The sequence below is a fragment of the Taudactylus pleione genome, unplaced genomic scaffold, assembly GCF_031769625.1.
Source record: "Taudactylus pleione unplaced genomic scaffold, aTauple2 ptg000135l, whole genome shotgun sequence".
In the NCBI taxonomy this organism is placed as follows: Eukaryota; Metazoa; Chordata; class Amphibia; order Anura; family Myobatrachidae; genus Taudactylus; species Taudactylus pleione.
Genome location: NW_028284537.1, coordinates 7,538,047 through 7,563,489, shown reverse-complemented (window position 1 = coordinate 7,563,489; position 25,443 = coordinate 7,538,047). Strand labels below are relative to the sequence as shown.

Below are 25,443 nucleotides of genomic sequence, written 5' to 3'. Positions count from 1 at the left end.
ATTTGGAAAAATACGCCCCCTGGCCGCTCGCATCCTACGTCATGTCCGCTATTTAATAGATTAATCGAGTACATCGAAAGGCGAATCAACTGCTCGCTATTCTTGTGGTTGGTTTTTCCTACCGCTATCTTATGAGCAGTTCTGACTATAAAATAACCAAGTGACGTGGTCAATGACGCTGCTGTATTAATTATGCACACCCTTAAAACGCCCGTTTTGACCTTTAAGCACGCCTGCGTTCTGATCTGCACTCCCCGTTTTCAAGCACCTTCCCCTGTTACCACCCACATACGCCTCATTCTGTCACTCAAAATAGCAGGCATTCGCTATTTAGCGAACAAATGATTTTCGGCCGCACTGACTGGTTCGCGCATGCGTATTACAATCCGTACGCATGCGCAGTTGTGCAAACATCGCTCGGAACGAACGAGCGGCCGCTTACGAGCGGCTCTTAATGAAGCCCAGTATGTGTACACTATATATATATATATATATATATATATATACACACACACACACTCAGCATATGTGTGTGTGTGTTGTGTGTGTGTGTTAACTATGTATATTATATATAAGCAATAATTGGTGCCCCTTTTATTAGACTACTATAATAAAAGGGTCACCGATTATTTATACTTTTAGAAAGGGGGCACGGATTATTGCTCATTTAATAAAACAGCACAGAATACTATAATAAAAGTGGGCACGGATTATTGGTATTATATTAAAAGTGTCATAGATTATTGCTATTAATGGGGATGACCATACCTACAAAAGGCTGGTCATGGTCACGCCCCTTCAGTGGGCCTCTGTCATTGCATTCCCCTGTGGGCCCTTTATGCCCCAGTCCGACACTGCATATATATATATATATATATATATATATACATATACAGTCAGGTGCATAAATATTGGGACATTGACAGAATTTTAATATTTTGGCCTCTATTCACCACCAAAATGGCTTTGAAATGAAACAAACAAGATGCGCTTTAACTGCAGACTTTCAGATTTCATTTGAGGGTAATTACATCCAAATCAGGTGAACGGTGTAGGAATTACAACGGTTTCTATATGTGCCTCCCACTTTTGAAGGGGCCAAAAGTAATGGGACAAACTAAACAATCCTAAATCTAACTTTCACTTTTTAATACTTTGTTGCAAATCCTTAGCAGGCAATTACAGCTTGAAGTCTGGAACGCATAGACATCACCAGACGATGGGTTTCATCCCTGGTGATGCTCTGCCAGGCCTCTACTGCAAATGTCTTCAGTTTCTGCTTGTTCTTGGGGCATTCTCCCTTCAGTTTTGTCTTCATCAAGTGAAATGCATTCTCAATCGGATTCAGGTCAGGGGATTGACTTGGCCATTGCATAACATTCCACTTTTTAGCCTTAAAAAACTGTTTGGTTGCTTTTGCAGTATGCTTCGGGTCATTGTCCATCTGCACTGTGAAGCGCCGTCCAATGAGTTCTGAAGCATTTGACTGAATATGAGCATATAATATTGCCCGAAACACTTCAGAATTCATTCTGCTGCTTTTGTCAGCAGTCACATCATCAATAAATACAAGGGAACCAGTTCCATTGGCAGCCATACATGCCCACGCCATAACACTACCACCACCATGCTTCACTGATGAGGTGAGCAATTCCTTTCCTTCTCCATACTCTTCTCTTCCCATCACTCTGGTACAAGTTGATCTTTGTCTCATTTGTCCATAGGATGTTGTTCCAGAACTGTAATGGCTTTTTTAGATGTTGTTTGGCAAACTCTAATCTGGTCTTCCTGTTTTTGTGGCTCACCAATGGTTTACATCTTGTGGTGGACCCTCTATATTCACTCTTGTGAAGTCTTCTCTTGATTGTTGACTTTGACATATATACACCTACCTCCTGGAGAGTGTTCTTGATTTGGCCAACTGTTGTGAAGGGGTTTTTCTTCACCAGGGAAATAATTCTTCTGTCATCCACCGCAGTTGTTTTCCGTGGTCTTCCGGGTCTTTTGGTGTTGCTGAGCTCTCCGGTGCGTTCTTTCTTTTTAAGAATGTTCCAAACAGTTGATTTGGCCACACCTAATGTTTTTGCTTTGATTTTTCAGCCTAATGATGGCTTGCTTCACTGATAGTGACAGCTCTTTGGATCTCATATTGAGATTCGACAGCAACTGATTCCAAATGCAAATGTCACACCTAGATTCAACTCCAGACCTTTTACCTGCTTAATTGATAATGAAATAACGAGGGAATAGCCCACAACTGTCCATGAAATAGCTTTTGAGTTGATAGTCCCAATACTTTTGGCCCCTTAAAAAGTGGGAGTCACATATAAAAACCGTTGTAATTCCTACACCATTCACCTGATTTGGATGTAATTACCCTCAAATTGAATCTGAAAGTCTACAGTTAAAGCACATCCCTCGTTTGTTTCATTTCAAAACCATTGTCGTGGTGAATAGAGGAAATATATTTATGCACCTGACTGTATATGTGTGTGTGTGTGTATATATATATATATATTATATATATACATTTATATATATTATGTGTGTTTGGCCACACCCCTCTCCACAAGACCACATCTCTTTTTGCCATGTGCACCTTCCCTATTTCAAATATGGGGGGGTGGGTGGTCACTTGTCACAGTCTGTGAGGGCGGAAACCGGAGCACCCGGAGGGAACACACACAACCACAAGGAGAACATACAAACTCCACGCTGATATGCCATGAAAAGGAATTGAAGCAAGTGCTATGAGGCATGCTAACCGCTAGGCCACTGTGTTACCCACAATGGTTGCTGTAACATCGCTCAAGTACAAAAAATTGTAACAGCAATGGGCTACCATTGGCAAATCAAAAGATGTAGTTCAGATTGCGAAATTTAAAAAATTGATGGGCTCCATTTACAAACGAGTTTCATCTGTTAAAACTCGTTGCACATGATAAACAACACTTTGTCCTATTTATTAATGCACGTTTAGGGTTTGGGCATAATAGCGCTACTTGTTAGTGTTTTATCATGAAAACAAATGGCAACCGTTATTTACTAACAACCGGTAATGATAACTTACCGTTCATTTTCCTTAAATAAACAGCACTCACAAGCGCTGTGGTCCATCCCGTCCAATCAGTGTACAGCACTCGGCACCCCCCCAACCCGGGCACCCGAACCCTGTCTCTCTCCCCTTCCCCTGTAGAGTGCACATCAGCCGGCCCTCCCCTTCTTCCACCCTCCCGCAACACCACTCTGCTGTCTCCACCACTGCGAGGCAGCGGCAGCAACCTGCCTCCCCAGCCCAGCAAACAACACCGTGTGCTGGACTGGGAAGGAAGGTTGCTGCCAAGTAGGGGTCGTAGTCGTAGAGTCCATCCATGCACTTAGCCGGTCGGGAAGCTCACAACCTGCCCCACCACTGCGCATGTGCCAGACTCTAGTCAGCTCTATATACATATGAAAAATAGCACTGACATGACTCAACTTCATTCGCTCTCGCACCGGACCGGGGTATTATTAAATACTGATGGAAAAATGAAAAATACTGCAGAGAATGAAAAAGATAATTAGCACTATGCTACAGACTTTTTTGTAAATGGAGCCCCATATGTCGAACTCTCTTCACATAGATGCATGGTGGCTCCCATTATACCTTAGAGCTTCTATGTCAGGTCTCACCAGCTATGGAGAGATAAGCAGCACAGAGGTAGTCAGCAGAGGTCCTGGCTTAATGTAAGTGGTGGGATACTGACAAACTGCGAACAGCGAATAGGGAAGGAGCTTCGCCAAACTAATATTATTAGGAAATTAATTTACTAACATTGTTTTCTAAAGTGGACAACCCTTTCAAAATCGGTCTATTTTTTTTTACATTTTAAAAAAGTTTATACCACAGATATAATTCCTATAATAATAATAATAATAATAATAATAATAAAAAACCTTATAAGTGTGCAGTCATTGGTTGCATACTCTCTGCGAACTAGTGTAACTATCAGCTCTTGGTCCATCACCATTCTGTGTGTAACTGGCAGCCATAATTTGCACTCTCCAGAGAGAATTTGATAAGGAGATAATAAATTGTTGGAGGACAACGGAGAAAAACTACTATCAAAAATAAAACCTATGTCTAATTGCTGCTTTGAATCTATTCGGATCTCTCAATGAGAACCACAGAGCACAGAGAAATTGCTGCTTGGACCTTTCAGTACTTACTTCATTATCGTGAGGAGGCAACTGATGTAGAAGTTGTTTGATTCTGGATTTTTCGCCAGGGCTGTTTACATAGGGAACTTTATCATCGGGTAAACAGCTATAGTACTGATGAACCTGTAGACACAAATGCAAATAAACAGTTACAATCGCATGCAAAAATAATTGCTGGTAAAGCATTTTCGAGCAGGAAAAGTGCAGAATGACACAGGAAACTGGTTTTATTCCTTTTTTTTTGCTTTTCCTGAAATTAGTTATAGAATTAGTCACCAAAGAGTAAATCTTGCATAGAGTTGTTTGCCCAGTTAGTGGTTAGAAAAGATACGACGTATCGCACTGAAGGTGCCAGCGTTCCATTCAGACACATGAAAAAGAGATTATCCCAACTCTCCAGAGGAACACAAAGTATTTTTCAGCAACTCCATTGCCAACTAATGGTAGTAACACACCTACAAATGTTCTTTTATTAGTGTCTATGACGTGTGAGCTCAGGGTAATGTGTTTTAGACATTTGTTTTGCTTTGAAAAAATATTGGGGAGATAGTTTATTTTGCTGCTGAGCAAATAAGTTCTGGATTACATTACTAAAGACTATACACAAAGCTGTTTATACTTCAATAGCTGAAATATTTGATGCAGTATAGGATGGTGGCGTATCTCTATAATACGTCCTGTGAATATCTGCATAAAAAAACCTGGAAAAGTATCCTTTTCCTTTATTAATAGTGATGTCATTGGTCTATTTCATCACATTACCCATTGTAGGACAATTGTCCTCCAAACTAGTTTCCCGTCGATTGATCGACAGTAAAAAGGTCAACATTCAGTCAAAAGGTCGACATGGTCATTAGTTCGCCAATCATTTTGTAGATATGTATTTAGGATGAGAGGGTTAAATGGTCGACACATTAAAAAAATTCGACATGTACCATGTCAACACTAAAATGTCAACTCTGTCATAATTTTTAGGGTTAGGCTAAAATATTTGTAAAAAGTGTCAACATTTTAGTGTCGATGTGTTAAATGCTGATATTTTCAGTGTGTCGACCATTTAACCCTGCTGACCTAAATACATGTCTACAGAATGATGGTCGACCTAATGACCATGTTGGCCTATTGGCTGTCGACATTCAGAACCAGTTGACCTTTTGGTGTCGGTCATCTGAATGTCCACCTTTTCACAATTAATCTTTTATACCACATCCCCCTCCAAAACAAAAAGTGTCAAATAGAACAATAGATCTCATGTTGTTAATATGTCTTTGAACAATACCAACTGCTTCTCTGCTTTATTCTGCGCTTCCTCTATGCTACAGATATTCCACTGTCCATGATACACCCAGGGTATTCCTAACAAGTATAATCACCAAACTCCTTGAACTTGTATTTTGAACCTTGTATTTGTACACTCTATGATTCTGCTGGCCAATTTGTCCCCTTTAACTCAACACCAGTCCAGGGCTCATTCAGATCTTCACTGGAAAATCTGGATGAAGGCATACTGGCCAAGTGCCCCTACTTTCCTTCTAGAATATTGGTAGACAGCTGAGAAAGAGGTAATGCAGGGTTGGTCTTCAGATGCATCATGAAGTGGGTGGGGCAATCGCATGATCTAGTCTTGGCCACCGTACACATGAGATGATGAAGTGATCATCACTAAATGTGTATTAGCATAGGTAGGGCTTGATGAATGCTGGTTTGTGTCTGGCTCTCCCCACAACCGGGAGATTGCTTGCCCTCTTGGGAGTAGAAGAGCTTGACCTCGAATTCTGGATTCTACCATACATTTGGTGAGAGTAGCCAAATACGGTCTGACCCTATGTGCAATCTTCATACAAAAAACTAAACAAAAAATGTTATTAGCTTTGATTGGTGAAGTGACGGTTAAGTAATAAAAACAAACGTCATATTGGGTCGCAACAAAATTAGCAACAACTTATTAAATAGGCCTTTAAATGTTCCAGGAAGGCACAAATTAATAAAGTAATCGCTGAATTTTAATTGTTTCAATTTAAAAGAATATGTCAGCACCTGCCCTTGCAACAGCTGCTAGTTCTACGTCTTGGCAATAAATACTGTTTGTTGTCTGCGCTTTCTGCCCACACTGCAAACTCGGAGAGCTTTCTGCAACAATTTGCTAAGTTGATTAGCAGATGAAATCTGTTCAAAGGCTTGCTTTTCTATTAGGCAATAATGCTGTTAAAGTGTACCCATCACCTGCACACAGCTGAGGCTTAACAAATACTTAGCAAGTGCCAATGCTGAGGCATGAGGCTTAATAGGTGTGCCTCATGCCTTGGCAATATCTTTAGTTCCTATTGAATGGACAGGCTGCATGCTCATGACTTGTTTCAGCCTACAAAGAGCTGCATGCGTGTCTAGCCTCTAAATTATCTTTACTTCCTTTTTATTTTACTTGTCTAATGCAAATATATTATTTTTGCAGGCATAGACATTTGTGGACCCCATTCCAAAAGTTTGGTATGGTCCACATGTAGAAGAAAGCAGACAACATTTCATCTTCTCCTGCTTCCTGAAGCTCCCCTTACTGATCAGTCTATGGCTATAGTTACGGTAACTGATAGGGAGCAGGCTACACTGTCAATCTTTCACAGGGTCTCTTTAAATGACTGTCAGCAGACGTAGCTGAATCAATAGACAGGACTTCAGTTAGTATTTAAATTGTCTGCAGCCCTACAGCGTCTGCAAGGAGCTTAGATAAGAGAGGCACCCAGCTGCAGCAACTGTTTCTCCTGGAACCACAGCGGTCCATTCCCTGGTTAAAGGACTTTAATTCTGTGACTAGAAAGGCTGCTCACAGAGCTCATAATTTACTACAATCCCAATGTTTGGCCCTCTCTTACCCACGGACCCTTCATCTCCCAGGGGCCCTTCTGTCAAACTGAGGGCCTGATTCAGCAGATGACGGAATTGTAAAGCCCCATACAAGCAGCTTTGCAATTCTGTCCTTGCTAAAATGCGAATGCATCAAGAGGGATCTGATACCTCCTGCAGCTTCTGCGATCCCAGCTCTGTGACTGAGGTTGCGATGTTGGACATGGACGCAGATCCTGGCCTTGCCACTTCCGGAAAATCAGGGCGACACGCCCCCGTTTTAGGGAGTGCAGGGCGTCCCTGCTCCACCTTGTACACTATGTAGACAAAAGTGATTGGACACTTGACAGCAAATAGATGAACAAGATATAATCGACGTCAGTGATTTCTGCAGACACCACGTGCAGTGATTACTGCAGACATCCTTCTTGGCAAACTGTCCACAAGTTCCTGGACAACAGCAGGCGGTATCTTTTGCCATTCTGCCTAAAGTACAGTGATCAACTGTGACACTGAAGGTCAAGTAGAAGGGGCTGCCGACAGCTCTGCCGGGTACGGGTACAGGGAGGGGGCTTGGCCAACTGAGGAGGTGTGACCAGACCCCCTCCTTACAAAAAAAAAATAAAAAATCAATATGTTTGCAGCCCAAGAATGCCGCATAGGGGGGGGGGGGTATGTGTCGGGGGGGTGGGGCGCAATCGCTAACCCCTCCTGTATATAACGCAGGGAGAGAGAGAACGGACTGCTTCTGCCTCTCTCCCTAGCTCAGCACACAGTGTGACAGCAGCGTGTGTGCTGGACTGAGGAGAGAGACTGCTGCAGCAGCAGACAGTCCGCTCTATCCCTGCTCAAACGTAACAGCGGCGGCAGCATGGGCGGGGCGTGGACTGCAGGACCTGGGCCCTGGCCGGACCTCTCCAACAGGCCCAGGCCCGGGTAATTAGTACTTGCCCCCCCCCCACTCTTGGTGCTCCTGCGAGTCAGCCTAGAATGCACCCATCGCTCCAATTCGTCCCAGAGGTTCTCAATGGGGTTAAGATCTGGACTCTGAGCTGGCCAATCCATCTGGGTTACCGAATTTTCTGTATACCAGTTTAGCGTTGTCCTGGAAACATGACAGGTGGCATTGTCGTCCTGATAAAAACATTCGCTGTTTTCGTAGAACTGCAAGTGCATGGGCCTCCCCACGAAGTGTTCTTGTCAAAACCGCCACATTAGTGGCCATTCGGAACTCGTGTGCAATGGTATGCAAGGGAGCATTTTGCTTGCAGTGGGGGGGTCCAATCATTTTTGTCTACATAGTGTAAATACCTCTGACTGTCAATCAGGCAGAGGCATATGGGGGCCTGCGTGTGACTGCGCAGAACAGGTCCTGATTCCCAATAATCGTGCACTGCAGTGCTGAATCAGGCTCAGAGATGCAATTATCCTTTTAAAACGCATGGTGAGGCCTTCATGCAAGATATTAATATGACATCACTGGGTGAGGGGTATGACATCACTGGGGCATGGCGAGATCTTGAGCACACCATAATGTATAAAGCAGGCAATGAGGTAGGTGCTGTGACTTTGTATCAGATTGCACAGGGGGATAAGATATAAAACTATGTCTAGCATCCGTATTCCCCTCTGCAAGGTACAGCTGGGAAAGCACGGTTGGTGCAATGGTTAGCATTACTGCCTCACAGAACCATAGTCATGGGTTTGATTCCAGCCAGGGTCCTACCTGTACGGAGTTTGTATGTTCTCATGTGGATTTAATTCGGGCACTCCATTACCTCCCACAATCCAAAAACACGATGGTAGGTTAATTGGCTTCTGACAAAAAATGAAACCTAATGTGTATGTGTGTACATCTGGTAGGGAATATAGATTGTAAGCTCCACTGGGGCAGAGACTGATATGAATGACTGAATAGTCTTTGTAAAGTGCTGCATAATATTTGTATATATTTTATATATAAATGTTAATAATAAATAAGCAAAAATGCCTTTTTAGAGTTCATGGGCGGATGTACTAAGCATCATATATGCAATGTGGTACATCTCCCCTGACTTCAGGTACATACCGCGGCGGTTCATTACAGCGGTATGTACCTAGAAAATCGCAAAGGACAGCTCTCCCGATAAGAGCTATCCTATGCAATGGCTCCACCCAGAAGTCCCTCTGCCGTCCTTATGCGCATGCTCAGAAGGCCGTGGGTAATGGTGGGAGGGATCCGATCTGAACCCTTCCAGCCTCGAACGTCCCGATAAGAAGCCCATAGGCACCTATTGGGTAACGCCACCTGAACATTTGGGGATTGCAGTAAAGCCCCACAAAACTGCATTTTTGGGGGTTTTACCACATTTTCCCCGTTAGTACATCCCGGCCCGTCTCTTGAAAATGCTCATCGTAAGCTACTGTCTACTATAGTGCTATATTGCCTCTCCAGTGACTATGAGCACCACAGTCTCAAGTTCAATGTTTCAATGCAATTTGAGTCATTTATTTTGCTGCAGGCATAGGAGACAGAAAACATTACTAGCAGACATGAACACGCTGCACCGCACACATACAAGTATGTAAAAGACTGCAACAACGCCATAGGGACTTATACTTTTTATTTTTGAATTGTCTAAAATCTTGTGGAAACCACATGTGCTATAAAGACCTAAATATCCCAGCACAGATGTAAGCCAGCTCCCAATTTCTAAAGGGGACATTAGCACAAAAGACTCAAAGAAGCAATATATATATTTTTTTCTAATTGAATAGATTTCTGTGTTAAAGAAAATTTAACTGAATACTACAGCGAGAAGAAAATTACCTTGATCACAGCTTTCCATGTTCATGTAACCCTAGACCCCTAGACCCCAATTAGTGAACCTTCATGCAGCAGAAAACAGAGACATCCCATTGGGACCAGAGTTGTCTTTGGATCAAGAGAACGTTTTACACTTGATAGGTAAACTGAACGGAATGTGGAAGTAATAAGGACGGCTTAGTTTCAATGAGCTGTCAATGGAGCCAGCATATTACTTCCACGTTCCTTGGACGGAGGGCAGACTAAATTTGAGAATCATCCTGGCCTGATGGGACTCCTCCTAGGTAACAACCACAGCCTCTCATGTAATGTATTAGTGCAGATCCATGAGGGAAGGGACCATGTACACTATGGGGAATACCAAAAATTCTGCACCTACTGGGTCTTTCCTGCAGGGGCGAGATTTTTGCTATTCAATTAGGTGCTGCGTTTTTAATTTTTGAGATGGGAGCTTTTTATTTTTGTGCACCTCTAGAGCACGACCAATTTATCCTAAAATCCATAATTTAAGGAAAAATGGTCGGGAAATGCTTTGGGGCAAAATGTTTTCCCCAAATACTTTCCAATTTGCTTAATTAGTCAGTAATACTCAGCTTCCGAAGAGCTGTCTTCTCCCTCCAGCAGCGTTTGTGTAAGTATGTTGTGTGAGTGTGTGTAGTATGTGTGACTGTGTATAAGTCTGTGTGAGTGCCCATTTTTGTCTGAAAACCCCCCGGAGGCAGCTGCACGGAGATCTACATCTCCCAGCAGCCTCGTCCCCTCCTAGCAGCTCACTGGTCCCCCAGCAGCACCCCCAACTCTCAGCAACTCCCTCCCCGGTGCAAACATGAAGGGGAGATGACCGGGAGCCGTGGAGACCACCGAAGACCAGCGGACTGGTAAGTAGTTTTTTTTTTTCCTGGCACCGCAGGGTTTTCAGTGTTGAAAACCCCATGTGCAGTTTTTTTTTCAAAATTGAATACAGTGGGTATCGGGAGCGTGCATACCCGCGGTATTTCACAATTGGGCACAAGGTTTTTTACCTCGCTAAACCTCACCCCCAATTGAATATGCCCCTATGTAGACAAAAGTGATTGGACACTGACAGAAATTAGATCAACAAAATTTTATTAACGTCAGTACTTTGTAGGTCCATCATGTGCAGTGATTACTGCAGACATCCTTCTTGGCAAACTGTCCACAAGTTCCTGGGCAACACCAGGCGGTATGTTTTGCCATTAAGTACAGTGACCAGCTATGACACTGAAGGTCAAGTCGGACTAGAATGCACCCGTTGCTTCAATTCATCCCAGGGGTTCATATTGGGGTTAAGATCTGGACTCTGAGCTGGCCAGTCCATGTGGGTTACCGAATTTTCTGTGTTCCAGTCCAGTGTCGCCCTGGATACATGACAGGTGGCATTGTCGTCCTCATAAAAACATTGTTTCCTTAGAACTGCAAGTGCATGGGCCTCCCTACCAAGTGTTCTTGTCGAAACCGCCACATTAGTGGAAGCCTGTTTAGCATTTCAAAACAGTTAAGCATGCCCATTGTGGGGTTTGGGTGCGGCCACTTACATTATAAAGCGGCTATGCCACCTTGTCCCAATTCCGGGACTCCTAATGTTGTCCTAATGGGCTTCTGAAGAGGTAAAGAACTCATTTAAAATATGTCCTCTGTCCTACGGTTTCTGTAGAGGACAGAAAAGATGCAGAAAGCAGATCTCTTCTTTAGACACAGCCTACCAGACAAACCTATATAATCACGTCTTAGGGGCTCTAACGTGTTTATTATTTATTAGCCCTTCAACTCTTTTCCTTAGGAGATCCTTCCTTCTTCTGTAGCCACTGAAATAAGTCCTTATAATGAATTACTGCAAGCAGAATTAAAAGATAAAGATCTGTGGAAATTGGGACTTCACTGCTCCATCAATAAAACATATAGATGTGCTTACATTCTCAGAGCGCTTCTTCTATGCTTGAGGTTATTTTGCTTTCTTTCTTTTTTAATTCCTGTTTTGAATGCAAATAGGAAGAGCTGATTTGTAGCAGCAGCTTGCTGAAGTGCTGCAGAGCGGGACATATCCCAGGAGGCAGCCCATGATTCCAAAGACAAATATGACACTGGCGCATTGTGTATTTCCATAATAGACAATAGCATGCAAATCAATCAGTGATTCACAGCAACATATCCTTAAACATGGCCTGAAAATGCTGCTATGAATATAAATCGTGATACTAAAGGTAGATGCTTCTACTGAAATAAACTAATGGTGCATCCATAGGGGACGATCGCCAGCAGTAACGATATCGCTAAACGATCTCCCTGCACCTTCCCGGTGAGCTGGATGATCGATATCGATCATCCAGCACACCACCAACCCATCAACCATGGCCAGTGACCCACGATCAATGGTCGTGGGTCCCTATAGTAACCTGGTCGATATCAACCAGGTTGCCTGCAAGCCCGCGGATCGCAGGTGGGTTGAAGGCACCGAAAAATGCACGATATGAACGATAGCGATATGATCGTTATCGTTCATATCGTGCATTATCATCGTACCGTGTGTACTCACCATAAGAGACGCATCTTACCGCCCTATAGGAGAAAGTAATCACCTTACTCTTCAATATGTAGAAAACAAGAATGGGTCTGTAGGGTAGTTGGGCGCTGAAATCCTAAAATAGATTCATACAATGGAATCCCAAACAAATAATAACACATATAGTGTACAGGTTGAGTCTCCCATACCCAAATATTCCGAAATACAGAATTTTTTAGCATGAATGAGATGGTGACGCCTTTGCTTTTCGATGGTTCAATGCACACAAACTTTGTTTGAGCCACAAAATTATTGAAAATATTGTATATAATGACCTGAAGGCTTTGTGTATAAGGTGTATATTATGACCTGCAGGCTGTATGTATAAGGTGTATATTATGACCTGCAGGCTGTGTATTTGGGTCTCATTCCCAAGATATCTCATTATGGTATGCAATTATTCCAAAATATGGAATATTCCGATATCCAAAATACCCCTGGTCCCAAGCATTTTGGATATGGGAGACTCAACCTGTAATACAATTTGGGCAATATTGAAAAAGTTGGAATATGTGGCAAGTTCTCATTTTATCCAAAATAAAGTCCAAAGATGAAGGAATTGTGGCACCAATAAGGGATGTAGTTGGCATCCAGGCGCTCAGAATACAGGCGCCGGTATCTCAGCTCCAGAGTCCTGACCGATGACATAGGGTTAGGGGGTTAGGTACTAGGTGGAGAGTTAGGGTTAGGCTGCGGGAGGGAAGAGGGTTAGAGTTAGGCTGCGTGGAGGGGAGGGTTAGAGTTAGGCTGCGTGGAGGGGAGGGTTAGAGTTAGGCTGCGTGGAGGGGAGGGTTAAAGTAAAGCTGGGCATCCACTATACAATTTTCTGTCAGATATCTGTCCAATCTGGCTGGTTGGAATGAAAACCTGGTACTGTTTGGGAGCAAACGACAGTCGATCATATGGTTTTAAACACTGAAAAAAGGACAAAAAAAATTGTTCAAATAGGTTACATTTGTGTGTTTTACCCAATTTGTCTGAATGACCATTTTTGTCTGTTTTCCAGACAAAAGGGCTAATAAAAAATGGGAGTAAATGGACGATTGTCATTTGCTCCCATACATTACCAGGTTTTCATTCCAACCAGCCAGATTGGACAGATATCTGACAGAAAATTGTATAGTGGATGGCCAGCTTTAGGCTGCGTGGAGGGTTAGGCTGCGGGAGGGGAGGGTTAGAGTTAGGCTGTGGGAAGGGGAGGGTTAGGATGCGAGAAAGGTGGGTTAGGGGGAGGGTTAGGGGTTAGAGTTAGGCTGTGGGGCGGTTTAGGCTTAAGCTGCGGGAGGGGAGGGTTAGAGTTAGGCTGCGAGAAAGGTGGGTTAGGGGTTAGAGTTAGGTTGCGGGGAGGGTTAGGCTTAGACTGCGGGGGGGGAGGGTTAGGGTTAGGCTGCGAGAAAGGTGGGTTAGGGGTGAGGGTTAGAATACTTCCCTAATCCTGTCAGGATTCTGACTGTTGGGATGCCACTGTCAGTATTCTGCCCGCCGGCATCCCGACCACCGAGATCCCGAACCCAATCCCCCTCTCAGTGATATACTTAGAAAACACCAGAATTAAATCTTCCTTCAATAATACCCCTTTCAGACATACAACCCGGGAAATTTCCTGCTCAGACCCGGAAATTTCTCCTCTGCTAATTCCCGAGTATTTGGTCGAGACCCCCCTTTCACACTACTGCGTCTACCCGGGAAATACCCGGGTAGCACCATTCAAACAAGAGCAGGATTTTTCAGCTTACCTGCCTCTTCTCTGCCGTCTGCTCCTCCTAACCTATCCCCTCTCCGGCTGATGATGATGATGTCATCATTTAGCTGCCGGAAGCCGGCCAATCATAATGCAGCTTTTTTTTTTTTTTTTAATTATTATTATTTTATTTTTTTAAATTTCTTTTATCTCATTAGTGGTCCAGCGGGAGTGCGGGCAGCCCGCTGTGGCAGAGACCCGCCGGCGGGTGTCCCCACCATCCGGCTGGGGTTCTCTGTACACAGCGGCCGGCGCTGGTGGTGGTGAGCAGCAGCGCTGAGCGTCCTATAGGACTGCGCTGTCAACTCCCTGTAAAAGCTGCTTGGTGCTGCCCGGGAGTAGTAAATTCCCGGGTAGCACCATTCAGACAGAAGCAGGGTAATTTCCTGGGACTTAAGTCCCGGGAAAAACCCTAGTCGATTGAAGAGTCAGCTACCCGGGAACGTGTTCACGGGTAGGTACTTTTCAGATAGACCTGGCTACTCGGGAATTTGTCTGAGCCCGGCCAAATTCCTGGGAATCTCGAAATGTCTGAAAGGGGTATAATTGGTTCTTGAACGCCACTTTTAATAACACTTCATTTGTTGCTCCACACGCATCATATTCCTATCAGAATGACCTTGTGACAATTTTTCCAGTCACGCTGCATTCTGACAGAAATGTAAAGCATGCATACATACAGTATATAAAGGTTATAGTTATTTATTTATTTTTTGCTTCACTCTTTCTCCAAATAATTCCTCAAGGTCTCTGCGGTTCTAAAATTAGCTCTCCCATGCTGGTATATTCAGTTACTGTGGTTACAATGTATAAAGATGACAATTACCACTTTATTAAGACTTTGAGAAACAAACATCCATCCATTATGATTTTTTGATCACTAAAATTCAGTCCATGTACATGTGCACGCAGAGTGAGCCATTTAAAGAGCTGCTAATTGTAAACGCCAATTGGATATCTGATCCCGGACTGTTCACATATAGACCAATTTAGCCACTACCAAGACAAGGCGGTAACTACTGTATTAAGCAATTTTGAGCCATCTTGTTGTGGCTAAAATTGATCATCTGACAGATCTGAACACTGGCTGGCGTGACAGAATTCAGTCGCAAGGGGCGGCTATGGTAAAAACCTTGATTACCAAGTGTAGAGACTGTAACATGTGCAGCAAGTTCCTCGATGGATAACCTCTATATAACTATTCTAATGATTAAAAGATGCCCAGAGCGTAAATGGCAAGTAATGCTATTATTTGACAATCATTTACATGCTACAGTATGTAAATAACAGTGTTTATTATATTTATAGAATATGGCCACACAGCCGCGGAAGGTCACCCTGTTAGGAGAGAGGTGCTGCTCTAATTGAGCAGGCAGTATTTGAGAGATGGGCTTGCGCCGTGGAAATGTACTGAGTGGTTTGGCGGTTTTATGCACAGGGTGCGGCACATTACATATAACGGATTATATATTTTTAATAATGAGTATGACGAACCATAGGTGCTATAACTTAAGTTTCATGTTTTCGTCATTTTAGTTATATGGGGTTGCTATTTTTTTTTTAATCAGTCTTCTAGCAACTATTCCTTCTTGTAGAAGTCTACAGAATACTGTTGAAGAATCATATTGCCAATGGCTGGCAAGTCACTTTTTAAGTCTATGTTTGTTTTCTCTGGACAAATATTTTTTTTTCCCTCATCAATAGTTTAGCAGTTCAGGGTGCTGTTTTACGTTATCCGCCATATTTTGCCTTCCGTCTCCGTGACACAGATCTGGTTTTGTAACAGCCTTGCAACACTAGATTTACTGACTCCAAAAGAGTATGCAATATCAGTCATTGATTGTGCTTTCTACCTATTCTCCTCATTTAAAATCACAAAAACTTACTTTTACCTAATTGAGTTGAAAACCATTGTAGACATGTGAAATCTGGACAAATAAGCCCCATCGTTCCAGATCTGCCCACTTTAGATGAAACTCCGCCCACTTCCTTGTAAATCTCGTCCCTTTTGAGGTCCCAGAATCAGGACTGCCCTACCAAAGCCAGGATAGTTGGGAGGCATGATAAAGTGAGAAGAAGGAAATATTTTCACTTTTTAACAGAGCTGTAATGGAAAGTAACACCTATTCCACGCAGCAAAGTTTTTCATCATTTATATAAAGTACAACTCAGATAAAGATATTGAATCTCACATCCATAAAAAAATGTAAAATGAACAGTTTGCACACCAGCTGTCCCAGCCTAAAACAGAGAGGAATGATTTGCTTCTGACATAAATGATGTACAGCTTAATAATTAGCTTGCGGATCTGGAAACCAAACCACGTTTAGTAAAGTTACAGTGTGAAGTCAAAATTACTTTGAAATGATATATAAAGAGAAATGATGGACCCACTAACAAGAGCAGGGATCACTTTGTTTATTAAGAAATGAAAATGTCCTTGAGATAAGACATTCAAACCACCAGAGGAGCCAATGGTGGCACCATTGCAGCCAGTAGGCGCACACACAATTTGTTGCTTTATCCACCTCCACGTCAAACATTCTCTACGTACTTGCCCTGTCACCGAGGCATTGCCTTACATAATTCATCCCCCACCCACATTAAACGTGTTCCTCGGATCCACCCCACACCCTCCCCCCACTTTGTCAACATTTTACCGCCTGTGTGTGACATGTCACATCCCCTCAGGGTATTTTTGTTCGCTGATGAAGGAAAAAACAAAACAGCTAAGGGCAACAGAGGTAATGAAACACCTCTCAGCCTCTGCCACCCCAGGGCACAGGCTTGATGCCAAGTCTGGCACCAGATAGTCTGGCCCCAGCCTAACATGGCCCCACTATCATGAAATAATATAATTGGAAATGTTTAAAATGAAAATAATGTTACATTAAACCGAAACTATTTTACAAACAAATGCTAAACATGTTGTCAATAAAATAAGTGTCTGAGAGTGTAAAGCTGGGTACACACCTAACAAATATATCTGCAGATGATGGTTGTTCATACACACTGACCAACCATCATCTGTCATCTGGCTGTGGGTCTCGCTGGCCTGGGGGTGTGTCGCGCCCCCCTCCCTGCGGCCTCTGTTGCAAGTGACCGGCCGTACACACAGCACAATGGACAGATATATCTGCAGATATATTGGGCATCGGTTGTGCAACACAGCTGGCGCGATATGTCTGTGAACGACGTCCTTCACAGACATATTCGCTGGCACACATTGACCGACGCACACAAGATGTATTGGTTGATCAATTGATTGGGCTATAAATCTGCCAGTGTGTACCCAGCATAAGAGGATTAGGTAGGGGTGTGTGTGTGTGTGTAAGTGTTTGTGTGGGGTAGTTTACAGTAAAAGAGGAGGGAGGGAGGAGTTGCTGAGAGAGGCAGAGCAAAATAAGGTGAAAGGGGACAAGGGGCTGAGATTGAAAGAGGATAATAGGGTGGCTGAAAGTGAATAGGGGGAGACTAAAAATGAAAGGAGAAGGAGGTGGCTAAGAGTAAAAAATTAGGAGAGGGAGTTGTCGAGGGTGAAAGAAGAGTCGTCGGGGGGGGGAGCTGAGAGTAAATGGGGAGTCGGAGCGTGGCTGAGAGTGAATGAGGAGGAGGGGGGGTGGTAGAGAGTAAATGAGGAGGAGGGGGCTGAGAGTGAGGAGAAGGGGGGAGGCTGAGAGTGAATGAGGAGAAGGGGGTGGCTGAGAGTATGAGGAGGAGGAGGGGGTGGCTGAGTGAATGAGGACAATGAGGTGGTCGAGAGTAAATAAGGAGAAGGGGGTGGCTGAGAGTATGAGGAGGAGGAGGGGGGTGGCTGAGTGAATGAGGACAATGAGGTGGTGAATGAGGAGGAGGGGGTGCTAAGAGTGAATGAGGAGGAGGGGGTGGCTATGAATGAATGAGGAGGAGGGGGTGGCTAAGAGTGAATAAGGATGAGGGGGTGGCTATGAGTGAAGGGGTTGACTGAGAGTGAATGAGGAGTAGGGGGTTGACTGAGAGTGAATGAGGAGTAGGGGGGTGGCTGAGAGTGAATGAGGAGTAGAGGGGTGGCTGAGATTGAATGAGGAGTAGAGGGGTGGCTGAGAGTGAATGAGGAGGAGGGGGTGGCTGAGAGTGAATGAGGAGGAGGGGGTGGTTGAGAGTGAATGAGGAGTAGGGGGGTGGCTGAGAGTGAATGAGGAGTAGGGGGGTGGCTGAGAGTGAATGAGGAGTAGAGGGGTGGCTGAGAGTGAATGAGGAGGAGGAGGGGGTGGCTGAGAGTGAATGAGGAGGAGGAGGGGGTGGCTGAGAGTGAATGAGGAGTAGGGGGGTGGCTGAGAGTGAATGAGGAGTAGAGGGGTGGCTGAGAGTGAATGAGGAGTAGGGGGGTGGCTGAGAGTGAATGAGGAGTAGAGGGGTGGCTGAGAGTGAATGAGGAGTAGGGGGGTGGCTGAGAGTGAATGAGGAGTAGAGGGGTGGCTGAGAGTGAATGAGGAGTAGGGGGTGGCTGAGAGTGAATGAGGAGTAGGGGGGTGGCTGAGAGTGAATGAGGAGTAGGGGGGTGGCTGAGAGTGAATGAGGAGTAGGGGGGTGGCTGAGAGTGAATGAGGAGGAGAAGGGTTTAAGGAGTGAAACACAAAGATGGGGTGGCTAAAGCTGGGTATACACTGATAGATATATTGCCCATTCCATTGAACAGTCGTTATATCTATAGTGCATCGCCGGATGTGTACAGCGGATATGTATGTGATGCAATCTACTATGAAAGATATATCAGTCATCTGCTGGTGTGTTTGGGCAACCCTCCGATCGCCCATACACATTTCGCAGGGACCCAGCGGTGATAAAAGCACAACTGGACGGGCGATTTAAATGCCTGCCCAGTTGAGTTATCAAGCCAGACACATCAGGCAGACGATTGGTACGTATGTATACACTTACCAATCATCAGATAGGTAGGCGGAACGGCTGAGTGTGTACCCAGCTTAAGAGTAAAGGAAGAAGGTACTGTTGCTGAGAGATAAAGAGGTTAAGGGAAGTGATTAAGCAAGAGAAAATTAGAAAACTGGTGACCGAGAGAAAAAGAGGATCTAAGGGGGTTAGTTGAGAGTGGAAGAGGTGAAAGAAGAGGAGGGGAGATGGCTGAGAGTGAAAAGTAGAATGTGGGTGGCTTAAAGTGAAAGAGGTGAAGGGTGGGTGATCGAGAGTTACTGTTAAGAATGGGGGTGGCTGAGAGTATAAAGAGGAGAAGAGGGTGGCTGAGAATAAAAATGAGAAGGGTGATGGCTGAGAGTGAAAGATGAGAAGGGAGATGGCTGAGAGTGTATGTGAAGAAAGGGGATTGGCTGAGAGTAAATGTGAAGACGGGGGATTGGCTGAGAGTGAAAGATGAGAAGGGAGATGGCTGAGAGTGAAAACTGAGAAGGGAGATGGCTGAGAGTGTATGTGAAGAAAGGGGATTGGCTGAGAGTGTATGTGAAGAAAGGGGATTGGCTGAGAGTGAATGTGAAGAAGGGAGATGGCTGAGAGTGAAAGATGAGAAGGGAGACGGCTGAGAGTGAATATTGAGAAGGGAGATGTCTGAGAGTGTATGTGAAGAAAGGGGATTGGCTGAGAGTGAATGTGAAGAAGGGGGATTGGCTGAGAGTGAAAGATGAGAAGGGAGATGGCTGAGAGTGTATGTGAAGAAAGGGGATTGGCTGAGAGTGAATGTGAAGAAGGGGGATTGGCTGAGAGTGAAAGATGAGAAGGGAGATGGCTGAGAGTGTATGTGAAGAAAGGGGATTGGCTGAGAGTGAATGTGAAGAAGTGGGATTGGCTGAGAATGAATGTGAAGAAGTGGGATTGGCTAAGAGTGAAAGATGAGCAGGAGGATTGGCTGAGAGTGAGAAATAGGGTGGTCTGAGCGTAAAAGAGATGACGGAAGGTAATTAAAGTGGGAGATCACTATATGTACCATACTCATATCTGTCTTGCTTTCTGCACCCCACAATTTCTTTCTCACCACAGAAAGTAAAATACTACTACTAATAATATTGATAATATGCAAGTTTTTCGCCTTAAAAATTGAAAAGGGTGGAGGATTTTGGTCTCATTCTAGACGCCATACCTACTTACTACAGTGCTGATCTTTCGGCAATTATTTCCTTTTGCCAGTATATTGCATCTGTGAGCTAAGCTGCCCAATTCAATAAGAAGCCCTGTGCTAAATTTTAATATCCACAATGTATTTTAAACTGTGGTCTGGATAAATTATGACTGACATGAATTTGTTCTTCCTGACTGAAGGTTCAGAGATTAGAATTACATTACATTACACATAATGGAAAACTGTTATTTTCGGTCTGTCACGGTTTATAAACCACTTATGATAAAATCTACAGAAACAAGCAATTTATTTCAAAGTTTATTTTAAAATCACTATTCAGAAGAGAACAAGTATTTTACATTTACAGAACAACTCTGACGCATAAGTATATGACTTTTTGTTTGTCCTATTGCTCCACCACAGAAAACAACGCAGGTCTTCTATGGCCATTTTATTAAACTGCAATATTGTTGCTGAGGTAAAAATAAAACATCTCAGGTTTTCACACAGAGCAGCACCACACTGAGGATAGTGTGTTAGGGCAATCTATTGGGATTTAATGACCTGAAAATAAAATTTCTCCTAGAAAAATGTGTAAGAGAAAAAGGTGTCTCTCATCGAACTTGTAATAAACGCATTAGAGCCAATACAGAGTTGAAAGCTAAAAGGCTATGATTGCTCTTGCATTGCGGTCACAGAACTATAGGCATGTATATGTAGAGTTGCAAGTATCTTTGTGGCTGGAATTACCCCATTTGTATATTTGATTTCATAACCATCATCATTTTCAATGTGCATGTGCACCAGCCCCAGCTTGGGGAGTGGGGAAGCCACACTGATCATGTGCTCCAGGTGAAGGAGCAAAGGATTTGCCTATGCTGGTGATTTGATTAGTGGTGGCTGGTTCTCCTCTGGAACAAGCTGCAAGTGCCTGTGCTGTTGTAAGCATGCTCCTAGTACTCCCTTCTTTCCCTCCACCTTCTTCTTCCCCCGAGTCTCATCCTCTTGATGTGGATCTAGTGTCCATGTTGGTCTTAGTGGTGTTGACCTTCTGACCCCATTTAACTTCTTTAGGTCGATCAAGTGTGTCGACCTTGGCAAGGTCTATCTGATCACTGTCGATCTGTCATCTGGATACTCCATCCTCTAGCCTGTCTGCCTATTCCTCTACTCCTTCCCATCCCTGCCCGAGACCCCTCATCTCGAGTCCACGCCCCACCCTTTCCTGTTTCTCTATTCCTATACTCTCTCCCAAGCTCCGCAGAGACCAGAGAGATCCTCCATTCAGGAAAGTGCCAATGGAGGTGTGGGGATATTTTAATGTTATCTAGGGTGGTGGTGTATTAATGTTATGGGCAGGGTTGTATTTGTTTTGTCTGGGGAGGGTGGCCTGTGTATTAATGCGGTCTGTGGATGGGGGTGGTGTGTTAGTGGTGTATGTGTTATATGGCGGTCATTGATGGTCACAATTAACTCTGTATTAAATGGCAGTTACTGATGCTCTCTGTATTATATGGTGGTCACCGTTGGTCTCTGTAATATATGGCGATCACAACTACTCAGTATTATATGGCAGTCACTGATGCTCTTCATTACATGGCAGTTATTGATGTTCTCTGTATAATATGGTAGTCCCCATTGGTCTCTGTAATATATGGCGATCACAACTACTCTCTGTATTATATGGCAGTCACTGATGCTCTGTATTACATGGCAGTCACTGATGCTCTCTGTAGTATCACTGTGACGTTCTCTGCATTGTATGGCAACCACTGAAAAGCTCTGGTGATGGGTGAGATAGTGTAGTTCATTCAGCGATACTTAGCCATTCAGGATTGAGACAGTGGAGCCTGCATGCTCTTATCAAAAATATAAAGACACCCCAGAGCCACAGAATAAATGCAGCAAGTGCAGGCGCCTTAATGTAACTGGATTAAAAATGGGGTTTTGCCCTCACAATTAAAACATTTCAATCTTTACAGTTTCGGCAGCTTTATCCAAGCAAGCCGAGTGTGACAATCCCAAGGTAATAGAAAGCTAGCACCACAATCGGCCAGCTCTATCTTTGGTGCAAAATATATGTCATAATTAGGTGTAATTACCTGTATGCACAACTCCGCATAGCCCACAATTCCATTAACTTGGCCTTTCTGAAGCCTACAAGCTAACACCCAGTTAACACCCAGTTACTCTTCATCAGTCACAAGTGGAGATGCAACATAGATGTGTACTACTTGGCATAAGCCTGGCTACAGAGAGTGCACAGAGAGAGAACAACTCTCCATTATATTTCATCCTGCATCCAATATATTCCACATTTCCAGTCATAACCCAGCACACCTAAACTGGCAAGTAGGACAAATATACAAGTGTACCACATTTCCAAGTAATATCTATCTTCCATATTAAAACATGCTAAATAGTTTCACAATTTGAAATAGATTTTCCAATTGAAATAAATGAGAAATGATTTACAATTTTTGAAGTAAAAGCATTTTAACATTTACCAGTTTAGTTCCTAATGAATTTGTTGCCATGTCAACCAGAGAGACTATGTAGAGCCAGTATATTAGCGTCGGCACAGAAGAACAGACTACCCAGCCCAACTTACAGATACCTCTGCAAATACTCAGCTGAATGCTTTTATGTTCCCAAAGTCATATAGTGACATTATCCCCAACTCAGACCTGTTTTCAGCTGTATTGTTATCATCATCCATTGGGGCACAGATGACATAAGCTAGGTCTTGGATAGTGACACCCAAGTATAAATCTTGCTCTCCTATGTCTTAAAGTAGGGTCTGTTAGCCAACAGTCTATATCTTCGGCTAACCTTGGCAGTTGCACTTGATCCATCCTCCTGGCATAACGACCTATAGAATTTTTAAACTGACCAGGATTTAGGTTGTATATTGATGCTGATTAGACTATTATTATCGCACCGTCATAAGGTGTGTACCCAGCTTTACACCTGAGCAAACCTAGCTGAGCTGCAAGAGGTGCAAGTGTCATTTTTCTTTACATGCAGGGCGAATACTGGCTGCTTGCACATGTAGCCCACAAGGGCAAAAAAAAGGATAAACCATATTGCAATTCAAGGGGGTGCACATGCATTTATTTTTTGCATGCAGGGAAAATACGTTTTGCTTTTGCATGTAGCGAACAAAAAACTGGGCAGCTTTGTTTTTATGCTGTAATTTATGATTAAGCTACGTGATGCCCTTCCCAGCTATAATCCTCTCTGCACTCTGTATGTCTGCCCCACCTGCAGTCAACATAGGGGATGTAGTCGGCATCCCGGCAACAAAATCCCGACAGCAGTCGGAATCCTGGCTCCAGTATCCCGGCCGCTGACATCCCGACGTTAAGTATTAGGGTTAGGTTTAGGGTTTGGCACTAGGAGGAGGGTCAGGATTATGCTGCTTGGGGAAGAGGGTTAGGGTTAGGCTGCAGGAGGGTGGAGTTAGGGGTTAGGATACTTAACTAATCCTGTCGGTATTCTGACCGCCGGCATACCCCAACATGGTTTTAGCAAGGTGCAAATTGGTCCCTTTTCTTTTGCTATTACTCCTAACTGAATCAGGCCCAGAGCGCTCAGCTAGGACCTGCACTATTTCCAGCGCTAAAGATCTCTGCACATAGATTTATCCACCCAGCCCACTTCCAGCATCATTATTTTGTCAAGGTTCAAAGCTGGAGCTACCCTTTACTCTAAATGAGGCCCAAATGCTGCTGATTAAGTCCATCGGGCAGATTGGATTAGACGCGGGGATGGCGTGCTAAATCTCTGCGGGAAATTAGGGCAGGAAAACATTGCTAGTTTTAGCGGGTGTTCCAGAGAGATGCGAGCAAAAAAAAAAACAAGCAATGTTTTCCCACCGTTAATGACGGGAAATGTTTACTGCTACACACTGCATGAGGCAAGCCAGATAATACTGTCCCAGTTTCACACACAATAGTACATTAGCACCGCTACACTTCTATACTTCTCTAGAAAATAATAAAAAAATCTGGGTAACAACCACTTTTTATAAGGAAAGCACCATCACTATGACTGCTATAACTGGAAGAGTCCCTCCTCCTATTGCCATAACAGTCAGTAAGATTCACTTTCCTTTTGACATTGATATGCTGTGGGTCTCTTACTCCTCTCCTCTGACCGATAATCCGTGATTAAATGGCTCCCCTGGCACCTACACCGGATTAACGGCAAGGCGTGGGCGGCAGTTGCCACGGGGGCCCCACACATTAAGAGCCCCCCGCACATAGCCGCTACTGGGGCGTACCATCTCCGAGACCCTGCGCACAGCGCCACTGTTCAGTGCAGCTGGGATTCGGGGGATCAGCACAGGGCTGGATAGGTGCCTGCGCTGTGATACAGGAGACGGCATCTCCCCTGTCACAGTGCTGACAGCAGTCAGTCATCGATCCTGCACAATACTGCTCCTCCGTGTTTCCCAGATGTTGCTGCACTGCACAGTTGCGCTGTGTAAAGGTTCTACGAGAGAGACAGTAGACGGGATGGGATGGTCAGCAAGGAGGGGGTTGTAGGGGTCCCACACAAGGTAGTTGCCCTGGGGCCCCCACAAACACTAATGCAGCCCTGTCTGGCACGAATATACTACCGGTCGTGGGAAGCTACTGTTCTTCGTTTCACCCCTCTATGGTGGTTAAACCCTTTTCTTTGAAGGAAGACCCGGATACTTATTTATTTATTAACATTTACTTATATAGTGCCAGGATATTCCAATGCGCTTTACAATTGAGAACAAAACATTAATAATACAAGACAGTGTAAATAGACAAAGAGGTGAGAGGACCCTGCTCGCTAGCTTACACTGTATAGGGAAATAGTCACTGATACACAAGGATATGTGCTACCTATTAATATCAGTCCAGTCAGACTGCAGAAGTTCTTGACGGAATATATATTCAAGTCACACAGCAATATAGGTCTGGGGTCAGTGGGATGTGTGAATGTAGAAAGAGAACATATGTAATGTTATGTGTGAACTGTATAAAGGGGAGATAATTAGTAGAATAGTTTACAGAGCTTACTTGGGTTTTTTAGGAATTTGATAAGCTCATCTGAAGATACTTCAGTAAGTAGGAGGTTGATTAAACATTCTAAAGAGGTCAAGTGGAGGTGTTACCCATAGCAACCAGTCAGATAATAGCCATCATTTATCTAGTATATTCTATAAAATG

The 25,443-nt window shown here is 43.9% G+C and overlaps 1 protein-coding gene across 3 annotated transcripts in view; it reads right to left on the bottom strand.

Moving 5' to 3' along the window:
• Nucleotides 1–25,443, bottom strand: part of PRICKLE2 (prickle planar cell polarity protein 2) — a 318,781-nt gene that overhangs the window by 53,390 nt on the left and 239,948 nt on the right. For all 3 annotated transcript variants that reach the window (XM_088473394.1, XM_088473396.1, XM_088473395.1), the window contains one exon: nt 4,210–4,323. In XM_088473394.1, the coding sequence (XP_088329520.1) occupies nt 4,210–4,323 (114 nt within the window). The remainder of the gene's footprint in view (nt 1–4,209; nt 4,324–25,443) is intronic.